The sequence below is a fragment of the Stenella coeruleoalba genome (assembly GCF_951394435.1).
Source record: "Stenella coeruleoalba genome assembly, chromosome: X".
Classification (NCBI taxonomy): Eukaryota; Metazoa; Chordata; class Mammalia; order Artiodactyla; family Delphinidae; genus Stenella; species Stenella coeruleoalba.
The window spans coordinates 55,720,445-55,744,190 of NC_137152.1; the positions used below are offsets into that span (position 1 = coordinate 55,720,445).

A 23,746-nucleotide genomic window follows, 5' to 3' on the forward strand; every position below is an offset into this window, starting at 1 on the left:
GGCAATATCCCTGGGATTGGATTTTGAGGGTGCTGGATCAAGTGGACAGCAATATAAGAGTGGATAAGCAAGTTTTGCTGAGCGGAGGCGCTTTCTCATGCCATGGGATTTAACACACGGGCAAGGACTCCAGGAGATGGAGGAAATTCACTGCCAGACTGGCCCTTTGAAACTTTGAGAAAGTGATGGCCCGTAAGGAGAGAAGTGGAAATGCCTGCCTTGGATTGGCAGATGGCAGAGGAAGGAATAATAAGGTTGAGTGATGCAGACATGCTAGAACGGACAGAAAAGGTGAGGCCAGTCACATGGCCTCATGGTTATGTCCCACTGTAGGGCTGAGAGGACACATCACTCACCAAAGCCATCAGGAGTGTTCTGGTGAGAGGGGCCCCAGCATCACTAGAAGTTTGGTGGTTGCTCCCCTCTGGAGGCCAATGCCAATGATGGAAGGAAAGTGGTCCCGACCTGGGCTCATTACCACCCATGGGAGCCAACGAATTCTGACATGATAGAGGGCAGAGGGCAGCTCTTAACCAAGAGATGCCAGCAGACCACATTTCCAGTAACGACCAGCAAGGTCAGAGGGGCAGTCAAGAGTGCCTGCTTGACCGGCAGAAAGCTGAGAAGATGGCTCAGACAGCATGGCTCCCTAGGGGCAACGACAGCCAGCAAAAGGCAAGAATGCAAGAGAAGGAGGGCCATCATCCCGCTAAAAAGCCACAGTCTCCTGCTCAGTTCCTGGTCCTCAGCCAATTCAGAGACTGGCCCCACTGAAGAGGTGGATGAGTCCTGAGGAGGAAGGATCCTCCAGAAACAAGGCAGTGGGTTATGACCGTCCCTAAAGAGAATGACTGCCAGTTCTCAGGTGACTGTACCCGGAGGCTAGAAAAAGACCCAGACACTTCTACTACTACTGGACACAGGATCTGAGCTGACATTGATCCAGGAGGCCCAAAGTGTCATGATGGGGCCCCATTAGAATGGGGCTTATGAGGCCCTGACATTAAAAGGAGTTGGGAATAGAGACCGGTTCACAGTGAGCTGAATGGGTCCCTGGACCAAAATAGCAGTCATTTCTCCACTCCCCAAGCTGATAATGATAAGTGATGCACTTGGCAGTTGGAGCAATGACTTCCACATTGGGTCACTGCTCTGTGGGGTAAGAGCTATCCCGGTGGGGAAAGCCAAGAGGAACCTCTGACACTGGCTCCCACCCCAGGCCAAGAGAGTAAGTCAAAAGCAGTATTGGATCCTGGTGAGCATAGGGGGCTAAAGCAGAGATTAGTAGACATCGTTGGAGACGTATGGGATGCAGGGGAAGAGGAGGTAGGAGAGCCACAGGGACGAAGAGAGTGGAGAAGGTGAGAAGAAGTTCTGGGAGTCTCTCTCTGGGGGAGGGAGGAAGGGAATGGAAATGGTGAGAGGGAAGACGGAGGCTTCCACTGAATCCACTGGTAATGTTTCCCAGGGTGCTGGTGGATGCAGGAGATTTTGCTATATCCTTCCTTATCCATTTTAACATATTTGAAATAGCACACCACGACTTAAAAAGTCACTGGGAGAAGTGGAAGAGGGCGGTATCCACAAACGGGCAGGCACCATCGGGGGCAGGCTCGAGGAGGAGGATTGCAGATTTACAGTGCACCCAATCTCCCCTGCTCTGAAACTTCTCCAGCACGGCCAGCTTCTCAGGTGCAGACCCAGAAAACTGGGCCTTTGAGTTCCACAGGCAAGAGGGGTTCAGACACCCCAGGACTCTCCAGGAGGTCAGCCAGAGCAGGATGCAGGAGACAGAGGTGACTGAAGACAGAGGAGTATGAATGGGAAGGAGCAGAAGGAAGGTATGGGAGGAATGGAGCGGTGTCAGAGTAGGAGTGGGGTGGCAGACACGGGAAATTCTAACACCCATGGGCCGTATAGAAACCAAGGGAGGCACCACTCCCCAGACATCAGTACTGCTCAGCTCAGGGGAGCTGAGAACTGACAGTTCCAAGAAAAACTGAGGGACACCTGGCTATCCACACCCACCGCCATCACAACTGGTAGGCCTTGGTTGTGCGTCCTTCAAAACTTTAAAACATACTTGTACATATACTTAAATGAATTCTCATATATTACATAGGATTGACTGGTGTGTGTGCGTGTGCCCACGCACGCAAGTGATTTAACTTACAAACGTGAATCCAAAGCCATCGTTCTGCAACTTGCAGTTGGAAGTCAGGCGGATGCTTTCGAAAGCTGTGAGAATGGCCTGATGCATTCCGTTGGACTGCCACGCTTTGTGCTACTGGATGCTAAGCCACGTTGCATTCATCCATTTCCTTACTGACGGGAATTTGGAGTGTTCCCAGTTTTTCCCATCACCAACACCCTTGTGCATGTGTTCTTGTACACTACAGGTACCAGCGTGTCTCCGGAAGAAGTACCAGGCAGCGGACTTGCAGGAGCATAGAGGAAATAGATTCCTTCTTCCTTCCTTTTAAAGATCTTGGGCTAAAAGCAAGGACTCTGGAGTCAGATAGATTGGTTTCAATCCTGCTGCTGATCCCCACGAGCCGAATGACCTTGGGCCAGTGGCCGAACCTCTCAGTGCCTGTTTCCTCACCGGGAAGAGGCCAGTAATAGTTGGTACTATAGTTAAAGGCGTGTCACGCGGATGCATTATTATTTATGCCCAGCGCTTAGAAGAGTGCCAGGCACAGAGTGCGTGCCGGCACTAAGTTGCTTTCAATGGATTCTGCCAAATTACCTCCCAAATGCGTCTCTTGCACCACCGCCACAGGGGTTCGCTCCTAACCTCTCCCACCCTCGGAATGGTTAAGCTCTTTGAAGGTTGTCAACCTAGTGTGTGAAACCCGATTCGTGGTTTTAGTTCACATCTCCAGGATCAGCGGTGGGGAGCACCTTTTGGGGTGTAACTGGCCACTGCGATTTCCTCTTCTTTGAATTTGCCTCAGAGAGGGGGAAGGGCTGATGGAGCGAGGCCAATCCCAAGTCTATCCGCCACACCCGCCTGCCAGTAACGTCTGCTGAGCCACATTTGATGGAGCAGTTGAGACAGAGACCTTACAGAACGAAAATACGATCCCTTTGCTCTCTGGCCGACCCCTGATCACTGACTGCGGGACTCCTGTGCCCGTTCTCCTGTTGGGTCTTAAGGCTTGCGGTGGAAGGGAGGCTGGCAAATGCTTTCGGCGCGTGCTAGGCATCCAGCGCCTCCATCTTGATGTTTCATCCTCACCACCCCTGGAGCCCGGCGCCCTCACTCCCCGACGCCCTCGACCCCCTGTATACATGGGAAACGGAGGCTCAGAGCTGTGACTCTAACCAGAAAGGGGAGGCGGGACAGGAGGAGGCGGGCCCAGAGGCTTGACAGAGGGAGGCACTCCCACCATCTCCTTCACCAGCCAACTGCCCGGACCGCCCACGGGCTTGCGAGCAAACCAGAGGCCCTCGGCCCCATTGGTTAGGTCTCGACGAGGGCGGGCGAACAAGGCGCCCGCTGGTTGGCGGGGGCCGGACCAATGAGGAGGCTGCGGCGCAGGCGTGAGAGGCGCGCTGAAAGTGGCGCGTCCTTTCTTTTGAGGCGAGCTCGTGCGGTGCGTGAGGTGGTTGACGCTCCCTTCTGAGCGCCGGCCGCCTAGCCCGCCGTGACCGCGACCGCGACTCGGGCCATCGACCGTCGCCCCGGTTCCGGGGCCGCCCGGGTCGCGACATGAGCTCCCCGGATGAGGTGTATGTGTGGGGAAGGCGTGTCCGCCCAAAGGTCAGGGAGCGGGCCGGCGTCCGCATAGCCAGCCCCGCAGTCCCGCCGGGGCCCGACCCAGGCCCCGAGTCTGGGGAGCCGCGGAGCGGCAAGGGCGGAGGCGGCTTCCCGGACCCCGAGGGCTTCCAGTCGAAGCGGGAGATGCTGGAAGCGCGAGGGCCTGTGCTGTGGGGCCGCGAAGGCGGACCTGGCTCCCCAGATGAGCACACGAGGGACCTCCTGGACCTGATCGACGAGTCTGAGGCGGCCAAGGAGGCCAACCTGCAGCAGCTGACCGACCAGGACGTGCTGGGCGTCCGCAGATACCCGGACCCCGAGGGCTTCCAGTCGAAGCGGGAGATGCTGGAAGCGCGAGGGCCGGTGCTGTGGGGCCGCGAAGGCGGACCTGACTCCCCAGAGGAGCACACGAGGGACCTCCTGGACCTGATCGAGGAGTCTGAGGCGGCCAAGGAGTCCAACCTGCAGCAGCTGACCGACCAGGACGTGCTGGGCGTCCGCAGGTACCCGTCCCCGGAGAGCTCCACCACCTTCAAAGAGTCCACCGTGTGGACACTGCGCCTCGAGGCGGGTCCCGGCGGTCGAGGAGCGCCCGGCCAGAGCTGTGGGGAGGCGCCGACGGCTCCAGCCGGCCCTCTCCACCTCGGTGGGCCTGAAGCGGGCCGGGCCTTGGGGAACCCTAAGAGAGGCACTAAGCGTAGGTTGAACGTGGCTGCGGATCGCCAGCGGCGCTCCGCGGAAGACCTGGCCTGGCTGCTGTCCGACTCCGAGTCCTCAGATGAATTCAGTGAGACACAGCTGATGACGGTGAGCACTTACCGCAGAGGAGGAGGCCAGGCCAAGCCCAGCAGACCCGAGGATCCCGGGGACACTCCCAGACACTCGAAGTTCCAAGTCAGGGAGAATTACCGTCACGTGACAGGCTCTTCCCTGTCCTCGGCTCCGCGAGGACTCTCTTCGGTTGTGGAAAGGCAGGGCGTGGGAGAGCAGGGCATCTCTTCCCCTAAGAAAATGCAGAGCGTGCTGTGGGGCAAGGGGGGCAGCAAGCCCAGCTACCCGGGAGCTGCTGCTGCTGCTGCTGCTGCTGCTTCTGTTTCTGCTGCTGCTGCAGGTGGCCTGCCGCGGGTCACTCCTAGGAAGAACGGAGCCCAGGAGAAGAAATCCGTCGGGGAAGCGTCCAAACTTGCCCTGGGGGGAACCTTCGGTTCCCGGGGGCAGCGAATCTCGGCAACTCCCGTGGAACCGGCCACCTTCCCCCCAATCTCTGGTATTCCGCTGCCTGGGAGACCCAAGAGTTATACCTTGGTCCTTTCGGGAACCAAACAGTCCAAGCACAGTGGCGCTGGGAAGAAATCCGTGGTCAGGTGGGCAAGGGAGTCTGAGGCGGTGGCGGGAGAAGATAAGGACCCAAATAGAGACCCAGCCCCAAAGGGCCAAGTGAGTAGGCCATGCTCCTCCTCTCTCCCCACTCTTCCCCCACCCCACAGCACCCAGGGCACACGTCTTCACCCATGCTGCCTCTGTCCACCCCTCAGAGGTTAGCATTGGGTGCCCCTCGGTCACTGGGTCATTACGATGCCAGATCGGGCTCCTTTTCCTAGGGACAAACATTAAGGTAGCACTTCGGGTGTCCTGGGCCCGGTTCTCCACCCTTGGCCTCTTTCCAACCTCCTCTGAGAGACTTGGGCTGGGATGGAAGGGAGGGCTGGTAGCTGAATTGGGTCGGGGGATCCCTTAAAAGCTTCCCCGGAAAGCCTCAGTATTCAGACTCACCAGCTTCCCGAATCCTCCTTCCTAGCTGTTCCCCAGACCTTCCTTGCAGGGGGCCTGGGCTTTCTCAGTGTCCCACTGTTGTGCCTAGATCAGCTCTGCCTACTGGCCTGGGGCTGACTGAGGGAGAAAGTGCTAATGAGATCAGCCTTTCAATTCCCTTCCCAATTCCCTGCCTCACCCTGGCCCGAATCACACAACTCTCTCTCTCTGTCTCTCTCTCTCTCTGTCTCTCTCTCTGGCTCTGTCTCTCTGTCTCTCTGTCTCTCTGTCTCTCTCTCTCTCTCTCTCTCTCTCACACACACACACACACACACACACACACACACACACACTTCCTTAGTCCAAATCGGTGAGAAATTTTTGTTTCAGCTGCTAACTCACAGGCCAGGGACATCTTGTCTGCGCATGCATCGTAGAAAAGCCAGCAGTGGCGACGTCAACACCAGAGGCCCCCAAGATCCAGGAAACTCAGAACCCTTGGCCCTGAACCAGGGAGAAGTCATGCCCAGGGGGCCTGCCCCCTCAGGTGAGTGTCGTGGGTTTGATATGAGGGGAGGGAAGAGGGGTTGAGGACAGAAACCTCTGCCTCTGTCTCTGCCGGGGGCACAGCCTTGCTCCCAGGCAGCTTCTCCCACAGGAGATGGGGTGCTGAGAGGGCTGTCCTTGAGCCACATCATCCTCTGAGTGGGGTAGGTGCGGCCGGGGTGATCGGTGGCAGTGCCGCAAACAGCTGCTCCGGGTGTAGACTTGCAGGGGAACAGCCTTTTCTGTTATGTCCTGTTCGGCCACATTGCTCTCCCACGTGCTGGCTGTGGCTGCAGCTCTGGGAGGGTCGAATCCAGAGCCACATTGTTTGGGGACCACAATGGCGAAATGGCTGCCCCCGGGGAACAGGGGAAGCAGGCCCAGAGACAAGGTTCCGGCTGCTGGGCAGAGCAGGGCGGCTGGTTGCCAGCAGACGATGGTGCTGCCTCACCTCACTTTAGAGCCCGCTTGGCCCTTTCCACCTCACTGGGAGCCTGGGAAGCTGGATTGTGTGTCCTTTCCCTCTCAGGTGACCGGGGGCCACTTGACCATCCCCCAAGACCGGAAACGCAGCAGCAGCCACTGGGAACGCCCTGCTGTCCTTGGGTAATGCTTCCACTGCATCCTGGAAATGCAGGCCCAAACTCGAGGGTGGGATCTGGGTCCAAGTTCAGCTGACATGTGTGGGCTCCCCCTCCCCTGCCCCCATCACGTACCCCACGGAGGGAGCCCACCTCCTTTCCACTGAGGAGCCCTTGCCAGTCTGACCACCCGGCTTTGGGGTGGAGGGCCCGGGGGAGAGGAGAAGGTGGAGGGGAGAGGAGAAGGTGGAGGAGAGAGGAGGCCAGAGTATACTAATCATTTCTCTTCCTCCTCTGTCTGCTGGCCTAGTGTCTCGAGCTAAAGAGAGAAGTAGACGAACTTAAGGAGCAACTTGGTATGAGGAACCAGGGCCGGAGAGCGGTGTCTTAGTGAAGAACCCGGGTGGGCACCTGGGGTGGGGGTGGGCTGCAGGTGCGGTGGGCCTGGCAGGGACGATCATCCCTGTGGGGAGGAGAACCTCTCAGGCCTGGCCCTGGAGCTGGCTGTGCATGTACAACTGGGCGTGTGTACAAATAGCAAAGTACTGTCTGGACTGCATGCACACTTTGACAACCAGACCAGTCCTAGGGAATGTCCTTCTGATAGGACTTTTAGAGATGCCTCGTTGATTTTTCCCTTGAACTGCTGCTTGGTGTGGCTTCTAAGGTTCTTGCTGGATTGTTTGTTTGTGTGTGTGACAAGTTCTGAGTGGTTGTGGCACGGCCCACAGCATGAGAGCTGCTGGCACATTTTGTTTCCCTTTAGGAACCAGTTCCACATTCAATTTGGGTGGTGGGGAGTGATCAGGCCCAGAGCTCTTTGCATCGGGTCTGGAGGGGTTTCAGGTATCAGGGCTAGGCGGTTCCTCACGGGGATAGGGGGACGGGCTTCTGTATCCCTCTGTCTGGAGCGCCTGCTAATGCCTGTCCCTGTTGCAGCCGCCATGCAGTACCTGGCTGACAAGTTGCAGACCCTTTGAAGTGAGTGTTACACACACCGTACCCCTTCCCACAGTCCTGGCTGTTGAGCAGGGCTGGGGGCTGGCCCTGGCTTCAGGCTCTTCCCTGACTCTGCTGTTTCACAGGTTGAGCCCAGCGTCTTCCTGCAAGAGGAGCAGCTGTTTGGGGCCCTGGAGCTGTGGCCAAGCTCGTTCCCTCCTGTTCTGCCTCAGCTAGGGCTTCCTCTCCCCCCTGTTTTGCCCCCGCCCCGCCCCAGTTTCACAGCAGTTTCCAATTAAAGTACCTCTCATATTCTGTGTTCTGCCTTCTCTCTGGAGGGGTAAGGGTCGGGGTCGGGGTAGGGGGCCGGGGCGGGGCGCTGCTCTACATCAGAGCCTTTTCCAGAATGGTATCTGTGGCATCCTGTGGTGGGGACTCTGGGCCAGCCTCTGCTACCATCCCTGCAGTCAAGCCAGCGGAGTGTCCCAGGTCTGGGTCCTGTGTGTGCTCTGCCTGGCCACATTGGCACGTCCTCCCTTTCCCCCGAAGGCCCTCTTCTAGCTCTCTCCAAACCCCCCTCCTCCTCTGGGGTCTGGCGGTTCCCATTCATCTCTGCCATTCACCCTTCCCATCAGCAGGAACTCTTGACCCCCTTCCAGAGCTCCAATCTGGAAGCATTCACATCCTCCCTGCCCTAGCCAGCTGACCACCCTCCTCCAGCCGGGTCGTCTGTACACCCTTGAGTGGAATTTGGCCCGTCAGGTTCTATGGCGAGTGTGGTTAGTAGGTCTGTGTTGTTGCATGGTCCCCGTCAAATACTCTTCCACCAGGCCCATGACACAGATTTTCCTGGAAATGATATTTCCGTGTCCCAGCTCAATCTCCCAGACTGCCTCTTTAGGACACACGAGATTGAGTCTGAACTCCATGTTCGATTTCCCCCTCACTCGAGGTTGGGGAGCACTTCCTTCCCTCAGCCAGGACCCAGGGCTGTACCAGCCTGAGACTCAGAGGGACAGACTTGTGTTTGAGTGAGGCAAGGGTGGTTGTGCCTGACACCCTTCCCGAAAGACCGGTGTTTTACTACACAAAAGGGGGTATGATGGTAGATTGGCCATTCAAGGTTGGTGACGGTGTGTCCCTGTGTGTGAATAAATGTAATCAGGGGTAATCTCCCTTGAGGGAGAAAGATGTGATTCAGGGAGTAAAGGGAGTAGAGGCTGGTCCAGGTTCTGTAAGGCACTGAATGAGCAAAAGCAAGGGTCGGATCTGTTTTGTTCAAGGGTTGTCCTTAAATTCCCAAAACATAGGAGGGGGATGATGCAGAAGTCACCAAACCCCACGACAGGCTGTCGGGATGCTCGAAATGTTGGATTCGCTGGAGGTGGCTCTCGATCCTACTCTGTGATCCTATGATGTCTGACAACTACTGTGGGTGTGGATGGAATGAGATTGGGAAGGGTGGCTCCTCAGAGTAGCTCATCTTAGAATCAGGGGACCCATATATGAGGCCACCCAACATGAGCTACCCGGGACAGGGGCAGGATGGGCGCAGTGAGGATGGGAAGTAAGGAGTGACTGCACCTGGACAATGGGGAGCACTTGGGTCCACCCTTCCCCCATATTCTCACCCTGACTCCCTTCCAGAGTCCATGGCATGAGCTCAGGTGGACAGACCACAGGTGGGATGGGACAGTCACAGACCTCAGGGTCAGAAAAGAACGTTCGTGGGACTTAATCCTTCGCCTCAAATCCCTCCCTGGAGAAGATGGGCTTGATTGCTGCCCAGGCCTCTGGCTGGATTCCTAGAATGTACCCAGTGCCCCACCCAGCCTGTACCAGGCTTATGTTCTAGCCCCTCTTGCTCCGGCACTGCTCCCCACTGAGCTGAGGCCATTACCAATAAGTGTGTGTGCACTGCGAGGAAACAGAGCTAGCTTAGACCTTGGACCTGCCTCTGACCAGTAGAGACAGTCATTCCAGGTCATGTGTCCCTGCAGACACTCTGGAGAGAGTGAAGCTAACTACAGGCTGGAGACAGCCATCACAGGAACTCGCTTCCCAGTGCACACTATGGATGTTAATAGAATGTTAACAGAATGTTCATAGAAACCTTATTCATAGTCACCCCAAACTGAAAGCAATCAAGATGTTATTCAACAGATGAACGAATAAAACCATACATCTATAAATGAAACATTCTTTAACAATACAAAGGAAGGAACTCTTGATACATGCAACAACTTGGATGAATCGCAAATGCATTATGCTAAATGAAAGAAGCCAGTCTCAAAATGTTACATACTGTGTGATTGTGTTTGTATAATATTTGGAAAAGGTAAAACTATAGGGATGGGAAACAGATCACCAGTTATCAGAGGTTTGGGATGGGGGAGATGGTTTGACTACAAAGCAGCAGAATGAGGGAGATTTTGGGGCTGATGGAACTGTTTTGTATCCTGATTGTGGTGATAGTTACACAAATCTGTCCATGTGTTAAAACTCATGGTACTGAAAACAAAAAAGTTAATTTTACTATGTAATAAATCAAAATATATGTAACTAAAAAAATTAAATGTGTCATACATAAAGGCTTGGGAATCATAATGGCATGCAAAATAGTACCAGCATTCTCAAAAGTGACATTGAAAGTCAGAAAACTTTTCAGCCTGAAATTATATATCAGCTATCAAATAAGCATGAAATTAAAGGTAATATTAAAGGTAATATTTGTTCATGCAAAGTCTTAAAAGAAATTATCACCCATGGTACCTGGAGAATGAGTCCCATCAAAACACTGTGGTAAACCAAGAACAATGAAGACATTAGTTCTAGGAAGCAGAAGATCCCACTTAGGGGTTTGGTAAAGGAGTGTTCTAGGAGCGACACTCTAGGCAACCGATAAAGATTGAAACTGGGTCCAGGAAAGTGATTTCCAACAACAAAGGAATGGACATAGTTGAAGATTGAGAAAATATTGCCAATAGGCCTATGACAGAAATGTAAGCTCTTGAGGGAAGGAACGTCATCTGTTTTTCTCAGTGATGTAGCACCATGTGTTAGAACAGCCCTCAATAGAGAATTGTTAAATGGAAAGGAGAGAAAGAGTGAATGAGAAGAGAGGAATTTGAGACAGCAAGTATACACTGACTCTTAAGGAGTTTTTATGTGAAGGTGAGCAGAGAAAAATGGTGTCGCTTGAAGGGAAATTGGAATCAAAAGAAGGTTTTCTTTAATTGGGAGAAACGACAACATACTTGTATGCTGATAGGAATGATCCAAAATAGAGAAAACTATTTATGAATGAGGGAAGTTTGTTTCTGATTGCCTGTATACTCTCAATGAAATGGGAAGCAAGGTCATCAGGTGAGAGCAAAGGTGGTCCATGATCAGCAAGTACCCCCTCAACTTTCCCGGATCATCTTGTGATCTTCTTCTTTCTTTTAAAAGTTTATTTATTTATTTGGCTGCGCTGGGCCTCTGTGGCTGCGCGCGGGCTTTCTCTAGTTGCGGTGAGCAGGGGCTACTCTTCGTTGTGGTGCGCGGGCTTCTCATTGCAGTGGCTTCTCTTGTTGTGGAGCATGGGCTCTAGGCACGCAGGCTTCAGCAGTTGTGGCACGCAGGCTCTAGAGCACAGGCTCCAGTAGCTGTGCCGCACAGGCTTAGTTGCTCCGTGGCATAGGGGATCTTCTGGGACCAGGGATCGAACCCGTGTCCCCTACATTGGCAGGCAGATTCTTAACCACTGTGCCACCAGGGAAGTCCCGTGATCTTCTTGTATGGAACTTTTCATAATAAAGTGCTGTGAAAAATTAAAAAGAAGTGCTTTTGTTCGTTAAAAGGTATGATAAAAAGAGTGAAGGCAAGCTAAAAACTAGAAGATATTTACATAACACGAAATCATCAAAGAATTAAAGTATAGAATACATAAAGAACTTCCACAAATAAATATGCAAACAACCCAAGGGGAAAATGGGCACAAGACACTAAATGAACACCTCATAGACAAGAAAATCCCCAAGGCCAAGCATATGAAAAGCTGCTCAATATTATTACTAATATTATTACTAATCAAGAAATTGCAGATTAAATCTACAATGAGACACCATTTCACTATCACAAGACTGACAACAATTTTGTACTTTGTTAATATCAAATGTTGATGAGGATGTGGAACAGTTAAACACTGTTGATAGGAGTAGAAATTAGCATGACCCCATTGTAAAAACTCTGGCATGATCTAGTAATGTTGGAAATCTTCTTTCCCTATGAGATGACAATTTCAGTCCTAAGTATGAGCACTGGAACGCAGCTTCCCAGCCATTTGATTCTATGGCTCACACAGAAAATGATGATTGTATGGCATACAGGAGTAAGATGACAAAGTTGTTCAGGGCCAGAACCAAGCGGTCCAGGGGCTGCTGTCTGGCTGTCTCTGGAGATGAAGGCCTCAAAGTCCCAGGTCCAAAAGTTGGAAAGCTCTGCCCTGGAAGGCTCTTGTACGTGGGCACCAGGAAACATGCGCCAGAATGTTTATAGTAGCGCTATGAATAATATCTGCCCAAATGGAAACAACCCAAATTACCCATTGACAGTAGAATGGATACATAGGTTGAGATACAGTTGATTCTTGTTATTTGTAGATTCCATACTTGCAAATTCCCCTATTTGCTAAAATTCATTTTTAACCACAAATCAGTACCAGAGTGCTTTCCTCCTCATTCGAGAGAGCTGTGAAAAATTTGAGTTGGTGGAATATGTTCCCAACTGAGGTCAAACAAGGTGACGCTCTGCCTTCTGGTTTCAGTCTCATACTGCAAGCAAGTGTCCTTTTCATGATTTATTTGGTGCCACATAGTTTGCATTTTTGTGCTTCTTTGTTGGTGATTTCATAATTAAAGATGGCCTCCAAGCTTAGTGCTGAAGTACTGTCTAGTGTCCTTGAGTGCAAAATGACTATGACGTGCACTCAAGAAAATATGTGTGTTACATAAACCTTGCTCAGGCATGATTTATAATGCTGTTGGCTGTGAGGTCAGTGTTAATGAATCAATAATATTTGTATTAAATAGAGTGCCTTTAAACAGAAACACACATGAAACATGATTACGCAGCGATCAGTCGATGAAAATGTTGTGACCAGCGGATGGTAGGAACTTGAAATTATATTTCCCTTAGGAGCAATGTTTCAGGATTGCCTAATTCAGTGTTCATGGCAACTTTATAGACTGCAAATAACGATCATGATAATGAGAGTCTACTGTATATTCATTTGGTGGAACAGTGTACAGCAATGAAAATGAACAAGTGCCTGCCACATGCGACAACAGGGATGAATCTCAGTTACACAGTATCACACGGGAGAAGTCAGAAACAACAAAAATGATTCCATTTACATAAAGACCAAAGGATGCAGCAAAACCAACATTGTTAGGAATATGAACCTATGTAGAGAATAACTAAAGAAAAGGAAGGGAACGATGAAGACAAAGGATAGAGGTTACTTCTGAGGAGGGTGAAGGGAAAGGAATTGGAGCTTCCATGCAAGGAACTTCTAACGTTATGGTGACGTTTGAAAACACACTGCTATAAAAGTTTACTGAGGGAATGAATGACTCCCAAGTCTGTATCTCTCTCTAGCTTTGACCCCTCACTGGTGTTCCAGAACCAAATTTCTAAGTGCATTCCACCTGCATGTCCTATAAGAAACACAACCTTAATGTATCCAAAATCCCATCATTTCCCTCCCAATCTTTCTTTACTTCCTGTGTCCTTATGCTCCCCACCACAAAGTCACTCAAAACGGAAATGACTTCTGCTTCCTTGTGGTGGCCATAGAAACATGCCCCTCCGATCCACTGCAGGGAACATAGTAGATTGGCAAGTGCCAGCTGCCACTTCTCTGGCACCACCATTGTTTGTGCCAAGATCCCACATCCTCTGGGTAGCTCCCAGCCAGTGACTGAGCATGGCAGGGGCATACTGCTTCAGGACAGGGACTCCTCTAAATGGCAGCTGTAGGGTGGGGACTCCACATGAGCCTGAACAAACTAAACTAAACGGAACTAAAGTTTACTGTTAGAACGAAACTGCATCTGAGATTCTTCTTATCTGATCCTCCTTTCCCCCGCGTCTCTCTTACAGACGTCAGACCCGCATCGCACCCTGAAGAAGAAGACTCATTCCTGCTCCTTCTCCTTTATCCTTCACATGCCATTCTCCCATCATGTTCGTTCATGTCCAATCATGCCTTGGTGTCCGTATTTTTGGAGGACCCAAACTAACAAAAGTGGTACCAGGAGTGGTCTGAGAAGTTAGCTATAAGATGGGGTTTATGGACCAGCTCACTCACTGCCCAAATGACAAAGAGCGTACCATTTTGAGTGTTATGTGGGGCATGGATAATCTCTAGCACAAGGTTACCTCCTGATTCCTTAAGGTTTTATCCATACGTACCTTGAAAAATATCCCAGTGGAGGGTCTTACTTGTGGCCTGTGAGATGATTCAGGCCTTTGAATGGTAGGGAGGGCACTATGTCTATAGGGAGGGCAGAGGCGGCTGTTCATCACTGTTATACTGGCGCCCTGCAAAGACATAATGAGAAACTAAGGGACATTACCAAACAGTTAAGGGCCAAGTGTAAGATTCATGGGGTTTTCTTGGTGGCTTACAAAATGCCCTTGCCTCCTGCAGAGACAGCTGAGTAGCTCACAGATTATGCGATAACAGTAAGTGCAGAACTCCAGAGATGCATACATCCTTGACAAACACAGGCCTGTTATGGGAAGGTCAGGGCCCTTTTTGGAAAAACTTCAGACTCTGAAATGTAGGCCGGGTATATTGGCATGGATGTCCCCAAACGTTGGCTTATCAGATCCAAACGTCCTGAGGCCTCAAAGCTTGCAGGGTGGCCCTTCCTTCCCTAGCAAGAGCTAACACATGCCCTGTGCCGGTAGATGCTACAGAGTCTGCTCCCCCACAAAGTGACAGACGCCTCTCCCAGGGAAACCCTCATCTCTTCTCCATAAACTCACTGGGATATGCCGAGCCTGATAAGGGGAAAAAGAAATTATACACCAAGAAATAACAAGCCTGTACTGGCAGGAGCAGGGCAATATCCCTGGGATTGGATTTTGAGGGTGCTGGATCAAGTGGACAGGAATATAAGAGTGGATAAGCAAGTTTTGCTGAGCGGAGGCGCTTTCTCATGCCATGGGATTTAACACACGGGCAAGGACTCCAGGAGATGGAGGAAATTCACTGCCAGACTGGCCCTTTGAAACTTTGAGAAAGTGATGGCCCGTAAGGAGAGAAGTGGAAATGCCTGCCTTGGATTGGCAGATGGCAGAGGAAGGAACAATAAGGTTGAGTGATGCAGACATGCTAGAACGGACAGAAAAGGTGAGGCCAGTCACATGGCCTCATGGTTATGTCCCACTGTAGGGCTGAGAGGACACATCACTCACCAAAGCCATCAGGAGTGTTCTGGTGAGAGGGGCCCCAGCATCACTAGAAGTTTGGTGGTTGCTCCCCTCTGGAGGCCAATGCCAATGATGGAAGGAAAGTGGTCCCGACCTGGGCTCATTACCACCCATGGGAGCCAACGAATTCTGACATAATAGAGGGCAGAGGGCAGCTCTTAACCAAGAGATGCCAGCAGACCACATTTCCAGTAACGACCAGCAAGGTCAGAGGGGCAGTCAAGAGTGCCTGCTTGACCGGCAGAAAGCTGAGAAGATGGCTCAGACAGCATGGCTCCCTAGGGGCAACGACAGCCAGCAAAAGGCAAGAATGCAAGAGAAGGAGGGCCATCATCCCGCTAAAAAGCCACAGTCTCCTGCTCAGTTCCTGGTCCTCAGCCAATTCAGAGACTGGCCCCACTGAAGAGGTGGATGAGTCCTGAGGAGGAAGGATCCTCCAGAAACAAGGCAGTGGGTTATGACCGTCCCTAAAGAGAATGACTGCCAGTTCTCAGGTGACTGTACCCGGAGGCTAGAAAAAGACCCAGACACTTCTACTACTACTGGACACAGGATCTGAGCTGACATTGATCCAGGAGGCCCAAAGTGTCATGATGGGGCCCCATTTGAATGGGGCTTATGAGGCCCTGACATTAAAAGGAGTTGGGAATAGAGACCGGTTCACAGTGAGCTGAATGGGTCCCTGGACCAAAATAGCAGTCATTTCTCCACTCCCCAAGCTGATAATGATAAGTGATGCACTTGGCAGTTGGAGCAATGACTTCCACATTGGGTCACTGCTCTGTGGGGTAAGAGCTATCCCGGTGGGGAAAGCCAAGAGGAACCTCTGACACTGGCTCCCACCCCAGGCCAAGAGAGTAAGTCAAAAGCAGTATTGGATCCTGGTGAGCATAGGGGGCTAAAGCAGAGATTAGTAGACATCGTTGGAGACGTATGGGATGCAGGGGAAGAGGAGGTAGGAGAGCCACAGGGACGAAGAGAGTGGAGAAGGTGAGAAGAAGTTCTGGGAGTCTCTCTCTGGGGGAGGGAGGAAGGGAATGGAAATGGTGAGAGGGAAGACGGAGGCTTCCACTGAATCCACTGGTAATGTTTCCCAGGGTGCTGGTGGATGCAGGAGATTTTGCTATATCCTTCCTTATCCATTTTAACATATTTGAAATAGCACACCACGACTTAAAAAGTCACTGGGAGAAGTGGAAGAGGGCGGTATCCACAAACGGGCAGGCACCATCGGGGGCAGGCTCGAGGAGGAGGATTGCAGATTTACAGTGCACCCAATCTCCCCTGCTCTGAAACTTCTCCAGCACGGCCAGCTTCTCAGGTGCAGACCCAGAAAACTGGGCCTTTGAGTTCCACAGGCAAGAGGGGTTCAGACACCCCAGGACTCTCCAGGAGGTCAGCCAGAGCAGGATGCAGGAGACAGAGGTGACTGAAGACAGAGGAGTATGAACGGGAAGGAGCAGAAGGAAGGTATGGGAGGAATGGAGCGGTGTCAGAGTAGGAGTGGGGTGGCAGACACGGGAAATTCTAACACCCATGGGCCGTATAGAAACCAAGGGAGGCACCACTCCCCAGACATCAGTACTGCTCAGCTCAGGGGAGCTGAGAACTGACAGTTCCAAGAAAAACTGAGGGACACCTGGCTATCCACACCCACCGCCATCACAACTGGTAGGCCTTGGTTGTGCGTCCTTCAAAACTTTAAAACATACTTGTACATATACTTAAATGAATTCTCATATATTACATAGGATTGACTGGTGTGTGTGCGTGTGCCCACGCACGCAAGTGATTTAACTTACAAACGTGAATCCAAAGCCATCGTTCTGCAACTTGCAGTTGGAAGTCAGGCGGATGCTTTCGAAAGCTGTGAGAATGGCCTGATGCATTCCGTTGGACTGCCACGCTTTGTGCTACTGGATGCTAAGCCACGTTGCATTCATCCATTTCCTTACTGACGGGAATTTGGAGTGTTCCCAGTTTTTCCCATCACCAACACCCTTGTGCATGTGTTCTTGTACACTACAGGTACCAGCGTGTCTCCGGAAGAAGTACCAGGCAGCGGACTTGCAGGAGCATAGAGGAAATAGATTCCTTCTTCCTTCCTTTTAAAGATCTTGGGCTAAAAGCAAGGACTCTGGAGTCAGATAGATTGGTTTCAATCCTGCTGCTGATCCCCACGAGCCGAATGACCTTGGGCCAGTGGCCGAACCTCTCAGTGCCTGTTTCCTCACCGGGAAGAGGCCAGTAATAGTTGGTACTATAGTTAAAGGCGTGTCACGCGGATGCATTATTATTTATGCCCAGCGCTTAGAAGAGTGCCAGGCACAGAGTGCGTGCCGGCACTAAGTTGCTTTCAATGGATTCTGCCAAATTACCTCCCAAATGCGTCTCTTGCAGCACCGCCACAGGGGTTCGCTCCTAACCTCTCCCACCCTCGGAATGGTTAAGCTCTTTGAAGGTTGTCAACCTAGTGTGTGAAACCCGATTCGTGGTTTTAGTTCACATCTCCAGGATCAGCGGTGGGGAGCACCTTTTGGGGTGTAACTGGCCACTGCGATTTCCTCTTCTTTGAATTTGCCTCAGAGAGGGGGAAGGGCTGATGGAGCGAGGCCAACCCCAAGTCTATCCGCCACACCCGCCTGCCAGTAACGTCTGCTGAGCCACATTTGATGGAGCAGTTGAGACAGAGACCTTACAGAACGAAAATACGATCCCTTTGCTCTCTGGCCGACCCCTGATCACTGACTGCGGGACTCCTGTGCCCGTTCTCCTGTTGGGTCTTAAGGCTTGCGGTGGAAGGGGGGCTGGCAAATGCTTTCGGCGCGTGCTAGGCATCCAGCGCCTCCATCTTGATGTTTCATCCTCACCACCCCTGGAGCCCGGCGCCCTCACTCCCCGACGCCCTCGACCCCCTGTATACATGGGAAACGGAGGCTCAGAGCTGTGACTCTAACCAGAAAGGGGAGGCGGGACAGGAGGAGGCGGGCCCAGAGGCTTGACAGAGGGAGGCACGCCCACCATCTCCTTCACCAGCCAACTGCCCGGACCGCCCACGGGCTTGCGAGCAAACCAGAGGCCCTCGGCCCCATTGGTTAGGTCTCGACGAGGGCGGGCGAACAAGGCGCCCGCTGGTTGGCGGGGGCCGGACCAATGAGGAGGCTGCGGCGCAGGCGTGAGAGGCGCGCTGAAAGTGGCGCGTCCTTTCTTTTGAGGCGAGCTCGTGCGGTGCGTGAGGTGGTTGACGCTCCCTTCTGAGCGCCGGCCGCCTAGCCCGCCGTGACCGCGACCGCGACTCGGGCCATCGACCGTCGCCCCGGTTCCGGGGCCGCCCGGGTCGCGACATGAGCTCCCCGGATGAGGTGTATGTGTGGGGAAGGCGTGTCCGCCCAAAGGTCAGGGAGCGGGCCGGCGTCCGCATAGCCAGCCCCGCAGTCCCGCCGGGGCCCGACCCAGGCCCCGAGTCTGGGGAGCCGCGGAGCGGCAAGGGCGGAGGCGGCTTCCCGGACCCCGAGGGCTTCCAGTCGAAGCGGGAGATGCTGGAAGCGCGAGGGCCTGTGCTGTGGGGCCGCGAAGGCGGACCTGGCTCCCCAGATGAGCACACGAGGGACCTCCTGGACCTGATCGACGAGTCTGAGGCGGCCAAGGAGGCCAACCCGCAGCAGCTGACCGACCAGGACGTGCTGGGCGTCCGCAGATACCCGGACCCCGAGGGCTTCCAGTCGAAGCGGGAGATGCTGGAAGCGCGAGGGCCGGTGCTGTGGGGCCGCGAAGGCGGACCTGACTCCCCAGAGGAGCACACGAGGGACCTCCTGGACCTGATCGAGGAGTCTGAGGCGGCCAAGGAGTCCAACCTGCAGCAGCTGACCGACCAGGACGTGCTGGGCGTCCGCAGGTACCCGTCCCCGGAGAGCTCCACCACCTTCAAAGAGTCCACCGTGTGGACACTGCGCCTCGAGGCGGGTCCCGGCGGTCGAGGAGCGCCCGGCCAGAGCTGTGGGGAGGCGCCGACGGCTCCAGCCGGCCCTCTCCACCTCGGTGGGCCTGAAGCGGGCCGGGCCTTGGGGAACCCTAAGAGAGGCACTAAGCGTAGGTTGAACGTGGCTGCGGATCGCCAGCGGCGCTCCGCGGAAGACCTGGCCTGGCTGCTGTCCGACTCCGAGTCCTCAGATGAATTCAGTGAGACACAGCTGATGACGGTGAGCACTTACCGCAGAGGAGGAGGCCAGGCCAAGCCCAGCAGACCCGAGGATCCCGGGGACACTCCCAGACACTCGAAGTTCCAAGTCAGGGAGAATTACCGTCACGTGACAGGCTCTTCCCTGTCCTCGGCTCCGCGAGGACTCTCTTCGGTTGTGGAAAGGCAGGGCGTGGGAGAGCAGGGCATCTCTTCCCCTAAGAAAATGCAGAGCGTGCTGTGGGGCAAGGGGGGCAGCAAGCCCAGCTACCCGGGAGCTGCTGCTGCTGCTGCTGCTGCTGCTTCTGTTTCTGCTGCTGCTGCAGGTGGCCTGCCGCGGGTCACTCCTAGGAAGAACGGAGCCCAGGAGAAGAAATCCGTCGGGGAAGCGTCCAAACTTGCCCTGGGGGGAACCTTCTGTTCCCGGGGGCAGCGAATCTCGGCAACTCCCGTGGAACCGGCCACCTTCCCCCCAATCTCTGGTATTCCGCTGCCTGGGAGACCCAAGAGTTATACCTTGGTCCTTTCGGGAACCAAACAGTCCAAGCACAGTGGCGCTGGGAAGAAATCCGTGGTCAGGTGGGCAAGGGAGTCTGAGGCGGTGGCGGGAGAAGATAAGGACCCAAATAGAGACCCAGCCCCAAAGGGCCAAGTGAGTAGGCCATGCTCCTCCTCTCTCCCCACTCTTCCCCCCCCCCACAGCACCCAGGGCACACGTCTTCACCCATGCTGCCTCTGTCCACCCCTCAGAGGTTAGCATTGGGTGCCCCTCGGTCACTGGGTCATTACGATGCCAGATCGGGCTCCTTTTCCTAGGGACAAACATTAAGGTAGCACTTCGGGTGTCCTGGGCCCGGTTCTCCACCCTTGGCCTCTTTCCAACCTCCTCTGAGAGACTTGGGCTGGGATGGAAGGGAGGGCTGGTAGCTGAATTGGGTCGGGGGATCCCTTAAAAGCTTCCCCGGAAAGCCTCAGTATTCAGACTCACCAGCTTCCCGAATCCTCCTTCCTAGCTGTTCCCCAGACCTTCCTTGCAGGGGGCCTGGGCTTTCTCAGTGTCCCACTGTTGTGCCTAGATCAGCTCTGCCTACTGGCCTGGGGCTGACTGAGGGAGAAAGTGCTAATGAGATCAGCCTTTCAATTCCCTTCCCAATTCCCTGCCTCACCCTGGCCCGAATCACACAACTCTCTCTCTCTGTCTCTCTCTCTCTCTGTCTCTCTCTCTGGCTCTGTCTCTCTGTCTCTCTGTCTCTCTGTCTCTCTGTCTCTCTCTCTCTCTCTCTCTCTCACACACACACACACACACACACACACACACACACACACACACTTCCTTAGTCCAAATCGGTGAGAAATTTTTGTTTCAGCTGCTAACTCACAGGCCAGGGACATCTTGTCTGCGCATGCATCGTAGAAAAGCCAGCAGTGGCGACGTCAACACCAGAGGCCCCCAAGATCCAGGAAACTCAGAACCCTTGGCCCTGAACCAGGGAGAAGTCATGCCGAGGGCGCCTGCCCCCTCAGGTGAGTATCGTGGGTTTGATATGAGGGGAGGGAAGAGGGGTTGAGGACAGAAACCTCTGCCTCTGTCTCTGCCGGGGGCACAGCCTTGCTCCCAGGCAGCTTCTCCCACAGGAGATGGGGTGCTGAGAGGGCTGTCCTTGAGCCACATCATCCTCTGAGTGGGGTAGGTGCGGCCGGGGTGATCGGTGGCAGTGCCGCAAACAGCTGCTCCGGGTGTAGACTTGCAGGGGAACAGCCTTTTCTGTTATGTCCTGTTCGGCCACATTGCTCTCCCACGTGCTGGCTGTGGCTGCAGCTCTGGGAGGGTCGAATCCAGAGCCACATTGTTTGGGGACCACAATGGCGAAATGGCTGCCCCCGGGGAACAGGGGAAGCAGGCCCAGAGACAAGGTTCCGGCTGCTGGGCAGAGCAGGGCGGCTGGTTGCCAGCAGACGATGGTGCTGCCTCACCTCACTTTAGAGCCCGCTTGGCCCTTTCCACCTCACTGGGAGCCTGGGAAGCTGGATTGTGTGTCCTTTCCCTCTCAGGTGACCGGGGGCCACTTGACCATCCCCCAAGACCGGAAACGCAGCAGCAGCCACTGGGAACGCCCTGCTGTCCTTGGGTAATGCTTCCACTGCATCCTGGAAATGCAGGCCCAAACTCGAGGGTGGGATCTGGGTCCAAGTTCAGCTGACATGTGTGGGCTCCCCCTCCCCTGCCCCCATCACGTACCCCACGGAGGGAGCCCACCTCCTTTCCACTGAGGAGCCCTTGCCAGTCTGACCACCCGGCTTTGGGGTGGAGGGCCCGGGGGAGAGGAGAAGGTGGAGGGGAGAGGAGAAGGTGGAGGAGAGAGGAGGCCAGAGTATACTAATCATTTCTCTTCCTCCTCTGTCTGCTGGCCTAGTGTCTCGAGCTAAAGAGAGAAGTAGACGAACTTAAGGAGCAACTTGGTATGAGGAACCAGGGCCGGAGAGCGGTGTCTTAGTGAAGAACCCGGGTGGGCACCTGGGGTGGGGGTGGGCTGCAGGTGCGGTGGGCCTGGCAGGGACGATCATCCCTGTGGGGAGGAGAACCTCTCAGGCCTGGCCCTGGAGCTGGCTGTGCATGTACAACTGGGCGTGTGTACAAATAGCAAAGTACTGTCTGGACTGCATGCACACTTTGACAACCAGACCAGTCCTAGGGAATGTCCTTCTGATAGGACTTTTAGAGATGCCTCGTTGATTTTTCCCTTGAACTGCTGCTTGGTGTGGCTTCTAAGGTTCTTGCTGGATTGTTTGTTTGTGTGTGTGACAAGTTCTGAGTGGTTGTGGCACGGCCCACAGCATGAGAGCTGCTGGCACATTTTGTTTCCCTTTAGGAACCAGTTCCACATTCAATTTGGGTGGTGGGGAGTGATCAGGCCCAGAGCTCTTTGCATCGGGTCTGGAGGGGTTTCAGGTATCAGGGCTAGGCGGTTCCTCACGGGGATAGGGGGACGGGCTTCTGTATCCCTCTGTCTGGAGCGCCTGCTAATGCCTGTCCCTGTTGCAGCCGCCATGCAGTACCTGGCTGACAAGTTGCAGACCCTTTGAAGTGAGTGTTACACACACCGTACCCCTTCCCACAGTCCTGGCTGTTGAGCAGGGCTGGGGGCTGGCCCTGGCTTCAGGCTCTTCCCTGACTCTGCTGTTTCACAGGTTGAGCCCAGCGTCTTCCTGCAAGAGGAGCAGCTGTTTGGGGCCCTGGAGCTGTGGCCAAGCTCGTTCCCTCCTGTTCTGCCTCAGCTAGGGCTTCCTCTCCCCCCTGTTTTGCCCCCGCCCCGCCCCAGTTTCACAGCAGTTTCCAATTAAAGTACCTCTCATATTCTGTGTTCTGCCTTCTCTCTGGAGGGGTAAGGGTCGGGGTCGGGGTAGGGGGCCGGGGCGGGGCGCTGCTCTACATCAGAGCCTTTTCCAGAATGGTATCTGTGGCATCCTGTGGTGGGGACTCTGGGCCAGCCTCTGCTACCATCCCTGCAGTCAAGCCAGCGGAGTGTCCCAGGTCTGGGTCCTGTGTGTGCTCTGCCTGGCCACATTGGCACGTCCTCCCTTTCCCCCGAAGGCCCTCTTCTAGCTCTCTCCAAACCCCCCTCCTCCTCTGGGGTCCGGCGGTTCCCATTCATCTCTGCCATTCACCCTTCCCATCAGCAGGAACTCTTGACCCCCTTCCAGAGCTCCAATCTGGAAGCATTCACATCCTCCCTGCCCTAGCCAGCTGACCACCCTCCTCCAGCCGGGTCGTCTGTACACCCTTGAGTGGAATTTGGCCCGTCAGGTTCTATGGCGAGTGTGGTTAGTAGGTCTGTGTTGTTGCATGGTCCCCGTCAAATACTCTTCCACCAGGCCCATGACACAGATTTTCCTGGAAATGATATTTCCGTGTCCCAGCTCAATCTCCCAGACTGCCTCTTTAGGACACACGAGATTGAGTCTGAACTCCATGTTCGATTTCCCCCTCACTCGAGGTTGGGGAGCACTTCCTTCCCTCAGCCAGGACCCAGGGCTGTACCAGCCTGAGACTCAGAGGGACAGACTTGTGTTTGAGTGAGGCAAGGGTGGTTGTGCCTGACACCCTTCCCGAAAGACCGGTGTTTTACTACACAAAAGGGGGTATGATGGTAGATTGGCCATTCAAGGTTGGTGACGGTGTGTCCCTGTGTGTGAATAAATGTAATCAGGGGTAATCTCCCTTGAGGGAGAAAGATGTGATTCAGGGAGTAAAGGGAGTAGAGGCTGGTCCAGGTTCTGTAAGGCATTGAATGAGCAAAAGCAAGGGTCGGATCTGTTTTGTTCAAGGGTTGTCCTTAAATTCCCAAAACATAGGAGGGGGATGATGCAGAAGTCACCAAACCCCACGACAGGCTGTCGGGATGCTCGAAATGTTGGATTCGCTGGAGGTGGCTCTCGATCCTACTCTGTGATCCTATGATGTCTGACAACTACTGTGGGTGTGGATGGAATGAGATTGGGAAGGGT

The 23,746-nt window shown here is 54.0% G+C and overlaps 2 protein-coding genes across 4 annotated transcripts; both read left to right on the forward strand.

The window, feature by feature from the left end:
• The first annotated feature begins 3,146 nt into the window (after positions 1-3,146).
• On the forward strand, positions 3,147-7,896 carry LOC307180833 (uncharacterized protein CXorf49 homolog). Of its 2 annotated transcripts, none has more exons than XR_013825792.1 (6): positions 3,147-5,200; positions 5,906-6,062; positions 6,591-6,667; positions 6,953-7,045; positions 7,582-7,623; positions 7,728-7,743. XR_013825792.1 is itself a non-coding variant. In XM_079911350.1 (6 exons), the coding sequence occupies exons 1-5, from the start codon at positions 3,716-3,718 to the stop codon at positions 7,620-7,622; spliced, it is 1,806 nt and encodes a 601-aa protein (XP_079767476.1). In that variant the 5' UTR covers positions 3,147-3,715; the 3' UTR covers position 7,623; positions 7,728-7,896. The 2 variants fall into 2 exon arrangements, 1 of the variants encoding a protein (XP_079767476.1); XM_079911350.1 differs by having other exon boundaries at positions 6,953-6,998; positions 7,728-7,896.
• Positions 7,897-18,121: 10,225 nt separating this feature from the next.
• Positions 18,122-22,598, forward strand: LOC307180312 (uncharacterized protein CXorf49 homolog). 2 transcript variants are annotated; one of them, XM_079910499.1, is made up of 6 exons: positions 18,122-19,892; positions 20,608-20,764; positions 21,293-21,369; positions 21,655-21,700; positions 22,284-22,325; positions 22,430-22,598. In XM_079910499.1, the coding sequence occupies exons 1-5, from the start codon at positions 18,408-18,410 to the stop codon at positions 22,322-22,324; spliced, it is 1,806 nt and encodes a 601-aa protein (XP_079766625.1). In that variant the 5' UTR covers positions 18,122-18,407; the 3' UTR covers position 22,325; positions 22,430-22,598. The 2 variants fall into 2 exon arrangements, with proteins under 2 accessions (XP_079766625.1, XP_079766626.1); XM_079910500.1 differs by lacking the exon at positions 22,430-22,598 and having other exon boundaries at positions 21,655-21,747.
• Positions 22,599-23,746: the final 1,148 nt, after the last annotated feature.

Excerpts from the sequence above, each read along its gene's own strand:
- LOC307180312 (XM_079910499.1), top strand. The coding sequence starts at position 18,408 with ATGAGCTCCCCGGATGAGGTGTATGTGTGGGGAAGGCGTGTCCGCCCA. Across the intron at positions 19,893-20,607 it reads ACCCAGCCCCAAAGGGCCAA|CTGCTAACTCACAGGCCAGG; the intron begins GTGAGTAGGCCA and ends TTTTTGTTTCAG. Across the intron at positions 21,370-21,654 it reads GAACGCCCTGCTGTCCTTGG|TGTCTCGAGCTAAAGAGAGA; the intron begins GTAATGCTTCCA and ends CTGCTGGCCTAG.
- LOC307180833 (XM_079911350.1), top strand. The coding sequence starts at position 3,716 with ATGAGCTCCCCGGATGAGGTGTATGTGTGGGGAAGGCGTGTCCGCCCA. Across the intron at positions 6,668-6,952 it reads GAACGCCCTGCTGTCCTTGG|TGTCTCGAGCTAAAGAGAGA; the intron begins GTAATGCTTCCA and ends CTGCTGGCCTAG. Across the intron at positions 6,999-7,581 it reads CGAACTTAAGGAGCAACTTG|CCGCCATGCAGTACCTGGCT; the intron begins GTATGAGGAACC and ends TCCCTGTTGCAG.